This window comes from Ovis aries, chromosome 13, assembly GCF_016772045.2.
Source record: "Ovis aries strain OAR_USU_Benz2616 breed Rambouillet chromosome 13, ARS-UI_Ramb_v3.0, whole genome shotgun sequence".
Classification (NCBI taxonomy): Eukaryota; Metazoa; Chordata; class Mammalia; order Artiodactyla; family Bovidae; genus Ovis; species Ovis aries.
This window is the reverse complement of record NC_056066.1, coordinates 19286558-19300516: the sequence shown is the minus strand read 5'-3', so window position 1 is coordinate 19300516 and position 13959 is coordinate 19286558. Positions and strand designations below refer to the sequence as shown.

At 42.4% G+C, this 13959-nt stretch overlaps 1 protein-coding gene across 7 annotated transcripts in view; it reads right to left on the bottom strand.

Annotated features, from left to right (window-relative positions):
* The window catches only part of ITGB1 (integrin subunit beta 1), a 44015-nt gene extending 38710 nt beyond the window's left edge, over positions 1-5305 (bottom strand). For 2 of the 7 annotated variants that reach the window (XM_060396834.1, XM_060396836.1), the window contains exon 1: positions 4654-4707. Coding sequence is in view for 1 of the 7 variants with exons in the window: in XM_042229605.1 (XP_042085539.1) it covers positions 4917-5009 (93 nt within the window). In the remaining 6 variants the exon portion in view is untranslated. Of the gene's footprint in view, positions 1-4156; positions 4251-4653; positions 4708-4797 lie in introns of those variants that run through there. The other 5 variants (XM_060396833.1, XM_027976360.2, XM_060396837.1 and 2 more) reach the window with 4 other exon arrangements.
* Positions 5306-13959: the final 8654 nt, after the last annotated feature.

Here is a 13959-nt window from a genome sequence, read left to right as displayed (position 1 = left end):
CTAAATTAGACGGTATTCTACCTTCTAACTATACTGTCCTTTGACCATGTCATCATCTATATTCGTCTCTTCGGTCATATCATTCCAAGCTCCTCACGGCCCTCCAAAACCAGTTAAGCCAAAGCTGGTATTTTTCTCAAAATCTATTAGAATTACCTGGTACAGTGCACTGTGTAAACATCCTGTGGTGTTTGCTACATTTCCCTAAATTGAAAACAACATACCCCAACTAGACAGTATCCTCAACGGCAAGGTGCAGGTCAGCTTCTTGACCTACACCCAGTAAGCACCACACTGCTCAGGAAGTGGCACTTAGCACACGAATGGATTAAAATGTTACTGACAACAGAGCTCCATCCTGACAGAGAGCTAAGAGTACTAGACTTGGCTGGCCAGCACTTGCAGGCTTGCTCAAAGCCATGACTTGGCACACCACATGCCCTCTGGGGTGAGGGCACAAGAGAATGGCTGCTCATGAGAGAGGGAAGACCTGTCCTCTGTAGAGTCAGGTCACACAGCAGCTGGCCTTCAGCTCACAGGGCAAAAGAAAGGAGAAACCAAGAGACCACTGCATTGTAATGCAGATACAGAAACCAGAGCCCTTTCCAGGTGAGGTGTTCCAACAAATGTCCCAGAGAAGCTCAGTACAAGCTTGCCCAAAACCCAGGTTTCCCAATCAAGAAGCCTCTGCTACATCAAACTGCTTCTCTAAAGAACTTGTTTCACCTCAAACAAGCTCATCAAAGGAAAAACCTGAAAATATCCAAGTCCCCCACTAAGCTATCACAGGAAGGAACCAGAAATTCAAACAAACTGAGGAAGGGAAATGCTTTTTCTAGATTCCTTTTCTTCCTCCCAGCCTTTGACTGGGACGTGTTTCCAGGGCCCCTCAGTGGCACCTTTTCACTCTACACGCTCTCCAGTATTTTCATCTGCAGCCCAGAGCGTCAGCCTTTACAGACTAAGAATTCCCAAATCGTAAGCTCCCAACCAGACTGCACGTTGTGAGGTTGCCGTCTGCAGTCAACTGCACTCCGCGCGTCTCAGCAGGAGTTCAGCATTCCCCTGCCTCCAGGCGGCCAGCAGCACAGCGCCCCCTTGTGGTCACGCTTCCCACCTCGGACAAGCCACCTCCTAACCAGACACCTAGGCCACTTCAGTTCCTTTCTCCTCTCCTACCTCAGATACCAAGTCTGACCTGTCCACCCTCAAAAATAAGTAGTTCTTGTAGCCCCACCCAGGTCTTCCTCCATGCCAAGGATCTCCAAAGCTTTTTAATACTCCTTTTACTATTTAACAACAAAAACAAAAAGAAACTTGAGAATACATGTACCCAAAAATATGTATTTATAAATTAAAATACATGTACTTCTACAGCAATGTGGTAAGATATTATAAATCATAATAATAAATTTAAGCTTTATTAAAAATATATTAAGTCTAATATTTTCTTCCTACATCCAGTGATTTTATACATCCCTGGGGTCCAGGAAGTTGCACTTTGGAGACTGTATAATGAAACAAGTCCAATAATTGTGTTTATACATGCATTCACTATGCATATTTGAAACAGTTTGTCACTTACACACATTTCTTGATCGGATGATATACATATGCTTTAGCATATTGCTAAATATAGTTAACCTTATCTTCCAAAGCCACAAACCAAAACTAAAGCTTAGAAGTAGCTGGCTTCTGTACTATTTTATAAATAAAACTTAACTCTGCAAAATTCTCACAATTAGTCACATTTAAAAGAGAAGAAACCTGCAGAGTATAGCTTGGCTCCTTTTGCATACAGCTCCAGAACAAGAAATACCACCTTTTTCACTTATCTATTGAAAATTCTAAGACTGCTAAGGTTCTGAAGGTTTTCTGCACTGCAACTCCAGTAACCTAGATAGATAATTTTCTCAGTTTTCTACAGTTATAGATATTGCTATCATTTCAGGGTTCTGAAGAATAAGGTACTCGCCCACCCTCTGGACCCCAAGACTCCCACCTCTGCTATAACAACATACAAGGACAAAACTACATAACACACGACCAATCAGAATAGACTTGCTCAAGCAAAAAAAAAGATATTTACATATTTACACAATATAACCTAGGATTCTACTGACAACCAGGCAGATCCTAACCCTCCAGGCAGAGTAGGATAACCAGTCCACACGAATCCTCTCAGATACTAAGTGAATTTGTTACATGTTCAGAAATACCAATTAGCAGAACTCCAAAGTTCTAAAACTTTAACTATCTCATGTTTCATCTTATCACTCCAGCAGAGTAGTCAAGAACTAATACACCCACACATATGCCATGAAAACAAGCACCACCTAAACTATTAATTTGCAGTATTTTATAAAGTAACCAAATGCCCTAGTTTCCCCAGGAGTTAGGAATTTATCCACCCCAGTATAGGGCATGTCCATTCAATGATGCTAATTTGGGGCAGCTTTTAAATATCCTGACCAGAAAGCTGAGGAGAAAGCCACCTAAATCCAATGATTTATTTAATATTACTGATCCTATACTTTCCACACACAGAATAGCGAGGGGATTAGAAAACAATACAGAATTTAACATTCTTTTAAAAAGAATCAACATTACAAAAACTTTAAATTTTAAGTCTGTGAAATCAACACTGATGACTCAATCTGGAGTTTGCTATTTACAGAAGCAAAGTATTAACCACATCCCATCTTTTTAACTAGCATTCTAATAACATCTTCCATTTTATACTGCATTCTAGGGTGGGTATAATCGCTTTCTCCTCAAATGCCTATTAACTAAAACATGGATTTCTTTCATGTGTTTTCTATTTATCAGCTAATCATCTTCAATCCCTCATTTATTAATCAGTGAACTAAAATTATTTTCAAATGTGAACATCTCTGTAGGGCTCTTAAGCCACCCCTGACTCCTGTGAGCCTTGATGTCCACAGATCCAGAATAGGTAACTTGCAAGTCAAGTTCCTTCACCACTTCTTAAGTGTTTAACACACAACGTATTGCAAAGTCTGGACTCAGTTTAAGAAAAATTCCTAATCGAAATTCAGTTAGCATTTGTTATTATTGTACCATCAAAACAACAATAAAAAATAACAATAATTCTACCCGGCTAATATTTATGTGGAACGCAGATTCAAAGAAACCTTACTGATATCACCAATTACATGAGGTTTTTTTTAAAGTCCTTCTACTGTATCAAGAAGGAAAGAAAAGGAGTTAATATTCATTGCGCTAAGTGTCTTCTATCTTACATTTTCTCACCACTGCACTGTACCTATACAAGGTTACCTGTGGTTCAAACACGGGTTGCTGGACCACATGGGTTGTCCTCATCACAACTGGGTGACCACTTATGCTCCCTGTGCCTCAGTTTCATTTGTAAAACAGGGATTAAATACAACACCTACCTCTTTGGATCAGTTCCAGGATTAAAGGACAAAATAAAGGTAAAGTGCATAGAGGTAGGCATAGCCCTCACTGTCCTCATAATAATTCCTAGTTTTATTATTAGTATAGGTAGGTACTGTTCCCATTTTACAGATGGAAGAAATGGAGCCTTAAAGAGTGTAATTTACTAGTAATGATCATACAGACTAGCGCTAGGTTTTCATGCAAAAGCACAAAACTGATGAAACAAAAATTGCTCTGGCATGAAATACTACCATTCTTAAAAATACAACTTGTTCTGAAGCATCGGGAACGGCACGAATCAGGCACAGGCTGGGCAGGAGCCCTGGACACGGCCGCGGCGCCCACACCCAGCATTAGGAGAAGGGCCCACAGGACGCGCCCACCCGGCTCCCCGGTGCCCAGCGGCGCGGCGACGCCAGGGACGCGGGGCTGGAGCCGGGGTGAGTGGTCCCGGCGTGGAGACCCGGCAGCCGAGGCCGCTGCCGGACGCAGGTCCGCGGAGGCCCGTCCGCGCCCAGCCCAGCGTCCGAGTGGCTGGTCCGACTCCCGGGCCTCCGCGACCGCGGCCCCGCGAGGACAGCGCCCCTGCCGGGAAGGTCCAGGGGCGGCCGCGGCCCGACTTCCTCCCCCGCCTGACGGCTTGGAATCCACCCGGAGGCCGCGGCCCCCACGTCCGCTCCTCCATGAGAGCCCGGCCGCGCACCGAGCCCGCCGCCCGCCCTCCCGGGCCCACCTTCTCCCGCGGCGTCCGGCCCGCGCGGTCGGCTCGGCCTGTGCTCCGCGGTTCCCGCTCGGCCTGTCCCGAGCTGGCGTGGCCTCCCGGGCTCGGGCGCGGCGGCGGCGGCGGCGGCTCCTCCTCCTCGCGGGCGGGAGGAGGAGACTCGGCGGCGCGGGGCCGCCTCCCGGCAGGAAACGACCCCCGGGGCACCGCCTCCCTGGCGCTGCGATCCCGCTCCGCAGGCCGCCGCCGCGGCTCTCGCCCTCCGGAAGCGCATTCCTCTCGGGCCGCGTCAGCCGCGCCCGCGGTGGGAGGGGGAGGGGGACAGGGCGGGGAGGGGGAGGGGACGGAGGGGGAGGGGCAGGGGGACTGCGGCGCGGGCCGTGCGAGGGGCGGGGGCCACGGGACAAAGGAGCGGCCCTGCTGGGCCGCGGGCTCCGCCGCAACCTCGGCCGCGCCTCCTTTCTTTGCAGCCGAGGGAGAGAGGGAGGATTTTGCCTGGCCCTGCTCACCTTAATATCCTTCTCGGCCTGCCTTAGGCGCTGCTTCTTCAAAGCCCCGTGTCTGTCCGGCCGGAGGACTGCCCGGGGTTGAACCCTGGAAGCCCTGCCTCCCAGGAGCCGGCTCAGACAGATCCGGGACACTTAGTCACTCACCTTGTTAAGGTTTCGTGGGGCCAAAAACGTTTCCCTTTGGAAGGGAAGTAGCTAAAGCCGATATTTTTCTGGTGGGAGGATTTGCTTGATTTACGTCTTTGAGAGAGGGGAAGACTTACGGAGGAGACGGGTGCCAGGAAAAATGAAGAAAGTTGTAGAGAGAAGCTGGTGAGTTGAGGAGCAGCTTTTGTTAGGTTCATCTGGAGGTCCATTTATGGGGAACAGGGAGGAGAAGGAAAAGTTCATCCTTGATACCGTTTCTGTCCTACCTCACTTTTTTCAGTAGGTGGATAGGGGGGCTGGAGAAGAGACAGCTAAAAGAAGCATGGCTGGGCACATTTTGATAAGAGCATCGAAACCTCTGCCGGCCGGCATCATACTGAAACCCGGTTACTCAGAATGCGCTGCTGGCAGGCTGCCATCCTGTTAGCAGAAAATGTCCATTGCCACGTGGTGAGCTGCAGCACCCTGTTGGGAACAGAACTCGAATGATGAGATTTGTGAAACTGAGAAGCAGTGTTTCATTTGGGGAAGATTAGAAGCTGTGATGCTCATTTGACGACCAATCTTGAGGAAGAAAAAAAGACAACCCCATCTATGGAAATGTTACCCATTGCTCGCCAGCAAAATTAAATCTTTGGTTAGGTAATCTCTGGAAACCTCTAAAGAAACAAGAATGATTTTTCCCACTTAATGGATGAGCAAATTTAAGAGACTAAATGATGTTTCCTTATTTGGGGAATCTAAAAAAGGATATAGATGAACTTCTTTACAAAACAGAAATAGTCTCACAGACATAGGAAAACAATCCCATGGTTAAGGGGAGGGAGGATAAATTAGGAGTTTGGGATGAGCATACACACACTACTCTAAATAAAACACAAACAAGGACCTACTGTAGAGCACAGGGAACTATATTCAGTAACCTGTAATAACCCATAATAGAAAAGAATCTCAAATAAATTCTTTTTCAGATTCTTTTCCATGTATATATTCTTTTTCAGTTTCTTTTCAGTGATATATATAACAAACTTTTCTGTACACTGGACACTAGCGTAACATTGTAAATCAACTATACTTAAATTTTTTTTTAATTAATATATCTATGTTAACAACCCAATGGTGCAGCTGCCAGCAGACCTCAACATTCTTGAATTTAAATGTACTATTAATACTGTTGTTCAAAACTGCTCAAAATCTATGTCTGGTCTCAGCATGGATTACCATTCTAAAGTGTAGTTTATCCATGCTTGATTTGTACTACATTCCCCAGAACTTTCTTCCTTGTGTGATTTGCTACATTATAAGATTCACATTTGCACAACATTAAACTAAATTAGACCAAAGGCAGTGTAATAATCATCTTTTTAATCTCAGTGTCAAACACTGTTCCAGGTCACACAATAGGGGCTCAGCTAATACTGGATAAATGAATAAATGGGTCCTTTTGCTCCCCTGGGACCACACCAGAACATCCAACTGCACTAAAGTGTGAGTAGCAATTTATCTGCAGAAGTTATGAGCTTTGAGGAAATGAGAAATTAAAGAAATATATTCTCTAAGAAAAGCAGTGATTGGTCAGGAGTATGGCTCCATTCGTGATTTCAGATAAATATTCATCGAAGAACAGCTAACTATAAAATTTATGAGCGTTTCAAACGTTGGTCAGTTTCACCATGCTAAACAGAGTATCCTAGTAGGTAGGAATAGTGTAAGTCACATTGCTAAACCATGTCATGATACAACATCTATTAGTATCTTGAATTTGAAGTGAAGTCGCTCAGTCATGCCCGACTCTTTAAGACAAATCATATTTTACCTAGACTCTTTCCCAGTTATTATAAATTGCCTTATGCCATCTCACAAGTCATTTTTATCACTTAAAAGTTGACCTTTCCTTTAGTTTTGGCATCTTACTACAACATGCTTTCCAAAATATGTCTTTATTCACTACTGTTTTCCAAAAGTAAGTTTTCAAAGATGCTCACCAGCAAAGTCTTTACTGTTCATTTCAATCACTGTTTAACCCCCATTTCTATTAATAATTAAAGGATAGGCTTACATAAATGAAAGGAATCACAAATATTTAGTCAAGTACAAAAGAGGCTAAAGGCCTCTCTAGAAACCTGATTGTCTTTTTCAGACAATGGGATCAGAGTTGATTACTGACCTTTAGATCTAGTAGGCTGTATTTAATCACGTGATTATGGAATACAGGACTGGGAGGGGGAGTGAGTCAGTGTTGCCTCAGGAGTGGATTGCTGTCTTTCTCTTGTAGTTTGAACACTTGGGGGATGCAATCTGTCAAATCTTACCCTGTCCAGTAAGCTACAAATCATCCCATGATAACTTAAATCCTTTTCAGTCTTTTGAGAGTGAAAGTACCTCTATAAAAATGTAACATTTTTACAGGCAAATATGTTAGTACACATTCATTTACAAATGATTTTCCAACTGTAGTAATCAAACTTGGGCAAGACTCCATGGGGTTAAAGCAAAGGGTGCATACCTGCATAGTGAGGAGTATGGACCCCAGAACAAAAATGCTTTGGTCTTGACCACTGGCTGGCACGTTCTGGCTCAACCCAGACCAGATCAACCTTAAATAAGCTGGGTGACTTTGTATCCCAGCATGTTCAAGTTACCCCCAGTGTGTCTGTTACCCAAGCATAATTATTAATAGCACCCCTTTTCGTTCTCAAATGTACATCCTGATATGGATGGTAGATTATATCATCACCCTATAAGTAAGCGTGTCCAGCCAATGAGATATGAAAAAAGTAATTTTAGCAGTTCAAAGGGGATTCATAGGGACACATTGCAAATCACACCCCAGGTTTATAGGTGAAGACCAATTCCAACACTGATCATCAGGAAAAAAAATTGTGTGAGGATAAGTGAAATGAATTAGGCAGCTCCTGAATAGGGACTTCCCAGGTGGCTCAGTGGTAAAGAACCCACCCGCCAATGCAAGAGACTCGGGTTTGATCCTTGGGTTGGGAAGATCCCCTGAAGGAGGAAATGGCAACCCACTCCAGTATTCTTGCCTGGAAAATCCCATGGACAGAGGACTCTGGCAGGCTATAGTCCATGGGGTCTCAAAGAGTCAGACACAACTAAGCGTGCACACAGGTAAAGTCCAAGGAAGGTGCTTAGGTGAGTCATGGGGATGATGGAAGAGAACACTGAGGAGAGAGTTAGACACTGATATCCTAGATAATTTTGGAATTAGAGGGTTTCCATTTATTTTGGAAAAACAGAATAATGTAACATCTTTAACACATGCAATGAAGATGTCCTTCTAGAAGATTTAATGAAAGAAAACTCTTGAAAGTAGCTTGGCTGATCAACAGATTTGGGTTTAAAATACCATTGTAAATGTATATGATGGTTTCTGGAGCAGATTGATTGCCAGTGGCTAGGTAAGTCTTCCCTGGTGACTCAGCAGTGAAGAATCTGCTGCCAGTGCAGGAGACGTGGATCTGATCCCCGGGTCAGGAAAATCCCCTGGAGAAAGAAATGGCAGACCACTCCAGTGTTCTTGCCTGGGAAATCCCATGGATAGAGGAGCCTGGCGGGCTACAGTCCGTGGGGTCTCACAGAGTTGGACAGGACTTAAAGCAACTAAACAATGACAAAGTTAAGTTTTCAGCTACTTTTCTAAGAACTGTTTCTATAGAGTGATCTGGATACATTTTTCTCATCTACCACCTCCAGCTAATTAGAATGTAAAATCCTTAAACATAAATAAAGATGAGCAGATGGGGTTTGAAGAAATAGAAGTCTCTGATAATTCTCAATAGCACATATGTTGATGAGCTTCTGAATCATAACTTCATTCCTTTTTCCTAAGACACTGAACTGCCTCTATTAAAATGTGAATCTGTGTATCTGAGTTTAAAAAAAATAGCCCTGGAAATTATTAACATTTTGAAAATAAAGAAAGGGTAAGCTAGTCCTCCAGTTCCTCCTTTTTCTGTCGCCAAGAATATAAATAACATACAAATAATGAAATATTGCAAAGAAACTGGAAGGTCATTTATTTTGCAACTTCTTATTTTTGTCTTGGGGACTTGAGGTGGATGCTGCTCAACACCCTGTTATAATCACCAGAGGAACCAAGAGTTTGCTACAAGGTGGTCAGCAGTTGTGTCTGTGTGGTATGCAGCAGTATATTGGATTAACCCATCCTGAGGCTTTATTTAGTGCTTTATTCCTTTGCTTATTTAAAAGTAAGGTGGAAAAGTGTCAGGATAGTCTGCCCTTCAAGCTTAGGGCTAGCCATTGAGCTTTTCCTTTTCTAGATAGTTCACATTTGCTAGGTTATGGCTCTGAAAATGGGTCACATATGAGTAACGCTGCCTCAACTGTTCAGCTTCCTGTTTTCCATATATAGCATTCCCGTGGTTTTTTTTTTTTTTTTTTTTTTTTTTGCTCAGTCCATGGAGCATTGCCTCTGCTGGGTGTGAGCATTCCCTGCCAACTTTCAGATGCTGAACATTTTTAAGAGCCCAGAGGGAACAGTGTTTTTAGGCAGCTCTTTTCAGACTCTTGAGTTTCTTCAGCTGGAGAAGGGAATGTGCCTTCCCAAATAAGAATGAAAAATATGCCAAATATAAGCAGTTGAACAGCACTGGAGTTATTTTTAGGAAGTAGGGTCACTCAGTACAGGAAATGATGGTGCTACCAGTGAGTTATGGCTAGAGACTATGAAACAACATAATTTCTCTCTTCATTTAAGTACTTTAACTATCTTGAGAAAATCTGGCAATTTGAATTAGGAGAAGCTTGATTTTAGGCCAGATTTATTAGAGAGTGGGACAAGTAGGTTAGTAGAAAGATATGTTTGTTTGGTAAGTAATATAGCTCTCATCTCCCAAGTTAGTTCCCATCACCTTTTGTCTAAGATTGAGTTCTTGCTGTATGCCTGTGTATGGGAAATAATGAATCCACAGACCCCCACAACTGGAGACTATTTCACTTAAACATATAGATCTGCATTTTTGCAGATGTTTCTAGTTTTAATGGGATTTTAATCCCAAAAGATTAAGAATCACTATATTAAACACAGATATGATCAGTCCCTTTTATAGACCAGGAGCCTAAACATATTTTTGTTTTTTTGTTGTGGTCCTGGAATCTTGATTTGTGTGCTAGTCTTATCTAAAACAACTTTTTGTTCATCAAATACACCACTAAATATTTTACACTAACAAGATTTTCCCCACAGTATTATTTAGCCTGTGGGAGGTAGAACAGAGAAAGTCTTCGGTGATCAAACCACATGACTAAAAAGTGTGTTGTTTGTGTTTACTTTTCAAAGAGAAACCAGAATAGTTTATGTCAAATTTTCAACTTATATCAGTTCAGTTCAGTCGCTCAGTCGTGTGCTGAGCGACTGAACTCTTTGTGACCCCATGGACTGCAGTACCCCAGGCCTCCTTGTCCATCACCAACTCCAGGAGTTTACTCAAACTCATGTCCATTGAGTCGATGATGCCATCCCACCATTTCATCCTTTGTCGTCCGCTTCTCCTCCCGCCTTCAATCTTTCTCAGCATCAGGGTGTTATCAAGGGACTCAACTTATATACTAGGATTTAAATGCCTTCCAATTATATCTTAAAATCACCCTGATTGAAAACTATGGTACATTTTTGATTAGATTGAGAACAATTCTAAATTAATTTTAATTATACTTCCTAAGAGTATTTTCCACCTAGTATTAAGAATAACCAGCCCTGTATCTCTTCTCCTTTAGGATTTCTGCATTGTTGTTGGCTGATGTCATAGACTTTTGGGTCAATGATTACAAGAATTCCCTATTTATAACTGCTTATGGCTGCCACATGCCTAAAATGTCAGTTAAACTGCTTCTTCCTTTACAGTCAGAACATTGGCTACAGAAATGAAACTCTTCAATTAAAATTTCACCAGGAGGAAGAAAATATTTGCAAAAGATATATCTGATAAAGGGCTATTATCCAAAGTATAAAGAGAAATCCTAAAATTTAATAATAAGAAAATAAATAACTTGATTAAAAAATGGGTCAAAGATCTTAACAGATACTTCACCAAAGGAGATTTACAGAAGCAGAGGAAGAGATGCTCTACATCACATGTCATTGTTACTGTTCAGTCACTCAGTCCTTTCTGACTCCTTGCAACCCCAGGACTGTAGCACGTCAGGCTTCCCTGTCCATCACGAACTCCCTGAGCCTATTCAAATTCATGTCCATTGAGTCAGTGATGCCATCCAACCATCTCATCCTCTGTCGTCCCCTTCTCCTGCCCTCAATCCCTCCCAGCGTCAAGGTCTTTTCCAATGAGTCTGCTCTTCACATCAGGTGGCCAAAGCATTGGAGCTTCAGCTTCAGCGTCAGTCCTTCCAATGAATATTCAGGTTTGATTTCCTTTAGGATTGACTGGTTTGATCTCCTTTCAGGCCAAGGGACTCTCAAGAGTCTTCTCCAGCACCACAGTTCGAAAGCATTAATTCTTTGGTGCTCAGCCTTCTTATGGTCCAACTCTCACACCTGTACGTGACTACTGGAAAAACTATAGCTTGACTGTATGGACCTTGTTGGCAAAGTGATGTCTCTGCTTTTTAATATGCTGCCTAGGTTTGTCATAGTTTTCCATCTAAGGAACAAGTGTCTTTATTTCATGGCTGCAGTCACCATCCATTAGGGAAATTCAAATTAAAACAACAATGCGACCTACTACATACTTCCTGGAATGGTTAAAATCTGGAACACTAATACTACCAATGCTGATGAGGATCTAGAGCAACAGGAACTCTCATTCATTGCTGGTGGGAATGGAAAACGGTATAGCCACTTTGGAAGACAGTTTAGCAGTTTCTTACAAAATTAAATATACTCTTATTATAGCATCTAGCAATCACCCCTCCTTGGTATCTCTTCAAAGGAGTTCAAAAAATGTCTGCCGGAAAACCTGAAAACAGATGTTTATACTGACTTATTCATAATTGCCAAAGCCTGGAAGCAACCAAGATGATTTTCAGTAAGTGAATGGATAAATAAACCATGGTACACCCAGACATTATTCATTGCCAAAAAGAACTATCAAGCCGTGAAAAGACATGGAGGAAACTTAAATGCATATTACAAAGTGAAAGAAGTCAGTTTGAAAAGACTACATCCTGTATAATACCAATTGTGTGACATTCGGGAAATGGCAAAATTGATTAAATAAATTCTAATACATCATGGAATGAAATAATCTACAGCTTTAAAAAACTGAGTTAGACCTGAATTCACTGATTATGAAAAGATATTTGATATATATTATGAGTATCTAATGAACACGATGAAGAACACGTTATGTGGAATTCTTTAAATGAAGTGGTGTTAGTAGAGTTACACATATGATTATATTGCTTCTCTTTCATTGAAAATAAAATCACCATCTGTCTTTGACCTCATCTTAAACCACCTCCCCTTTGCCCACCGTACTTTAACCATATTTCCATGACTTCATCAAGTATGTTCCTTCTTAGAGTTTTTGCTTGTCATTCTTTCTGCCTGAAGTGCTTTTCATATATCTGGTTCCTTCTTGTCAATAAGAACTCAGCTTAACTATCACCTCTTTAGAAGGTCTTTCTACCCCCCAACTTAAAGTAGCCTCCCAGGCCCTCTCCATCACATCACCATTGTTTAATTTTCTGCATGGCACCTATCATTATCTGATATTTTTCTATTTATTTTTCTTTGATAATTTTCTATCTTTTTCCACTAAAGTACAAACTCCAGAAGAGCAGCTAGTGCCCGGAACAAATAGAGAGCAAAGAAATAATCACTGAATGGATGAATAAGTACTTGTTCTTTTTTTTTTTTTTTTTTTTTGTGGCCATGCCACACAGCAAATGAGACCTTAGTTTTCTGCCCGGGTATTGAACCTATGCCCTCTGCAGTGGAGGTGCAGATCCTACCCACTGGACCACCAGGGAAATCCCAGTACTTGTTCATTATTTATTTAGCAAGTAATATGATGATTATTTGGAGAAGGAAATGGCAACCCACTCCAGTACTCTTGCTGGGAAAATTCCATGGATGGAGGAGCCTGGTAGGCTACAGTCCACAGGGTTGCAAAGAGTCGGACATGACTGAGCAACTTCACTTTCACTTTCATGATGATTATTCCAATACCATGTGAATATTACAAAATGAAAACAAAATTACCATCAGTTAGTTCAGTCGCTCAGTCATGTCCGACTCTTGGCAACCCCGAGAATCTCAGCACGCCAGGCCTCCTGTCAATCACCAACTCCTGGAGTTCACTCAAACTCACGTCCATTGAGTCGGTGATGCCATCCAGCCATCTCATCCTCTGTCATCCCCTTCTCCTCCTGCCCCCAATCCCTCCCAGCATCAGTCTTTTCCAATGAGTAAACTCTTCGCATGAGGTGGCCAAAGTATTGGAGTTTCAGCTTTAGCATCAGTCCTTCCAATAAACACCCAGGACTGACCTCCTTCAGAATGGACTGCTTGGATCTCTTTGCAGTCCAAGGGACTCTCAAGAGTCTTTTCCAACACCACAGTTCAAAAGCATCAATTCTTTGGTGCTCAGCTTTCTTCACAGTCCAGCCCTCACACCCATACATGATCACTGGAAAAAACATAGCCTTCACTATTTGGACCTTTGTTGGCAAAATAATGTCTCTGCTTTTGAATATGCTCTCTAGGTTGGTCATAACTTTTCTTCCAAGGAGTAAGCGTCTTTTCATTTCATGGCTGCAGTCACCATCTGCAGGGATTTTGGAGCCCAAAAAATGAAGTCTGACACTGTTTCCACTGTTTCCCCATCTATTTCCCATGAAGTGATGGGACCAGATGCCATGATCCTCGTTTTCTGAATGTTGAGCTTTAAGCCAACTTTTTCACTCTCCTCTTTCACTTTCATCAAGAGGCTTTTTAGTTCTTCTTCACTTTCTACCATAAGGGTGGTGTCATCTGCATATCTGAGGTTATTGATATTTCTCCCAGAAATCTTGATTCCAGCTTGTGCTTGTTCCAGCCCAGCGTTTCCAGTCTGTTGTTCCATGTCCAGTTCTAACTGTTGCTTCCTGACCTGCATATAGGTTTCTCAAGAGGCAGGTCAGGTGGTCTGTATTCCCATCTCTTTCAGAATTTTCCACAGT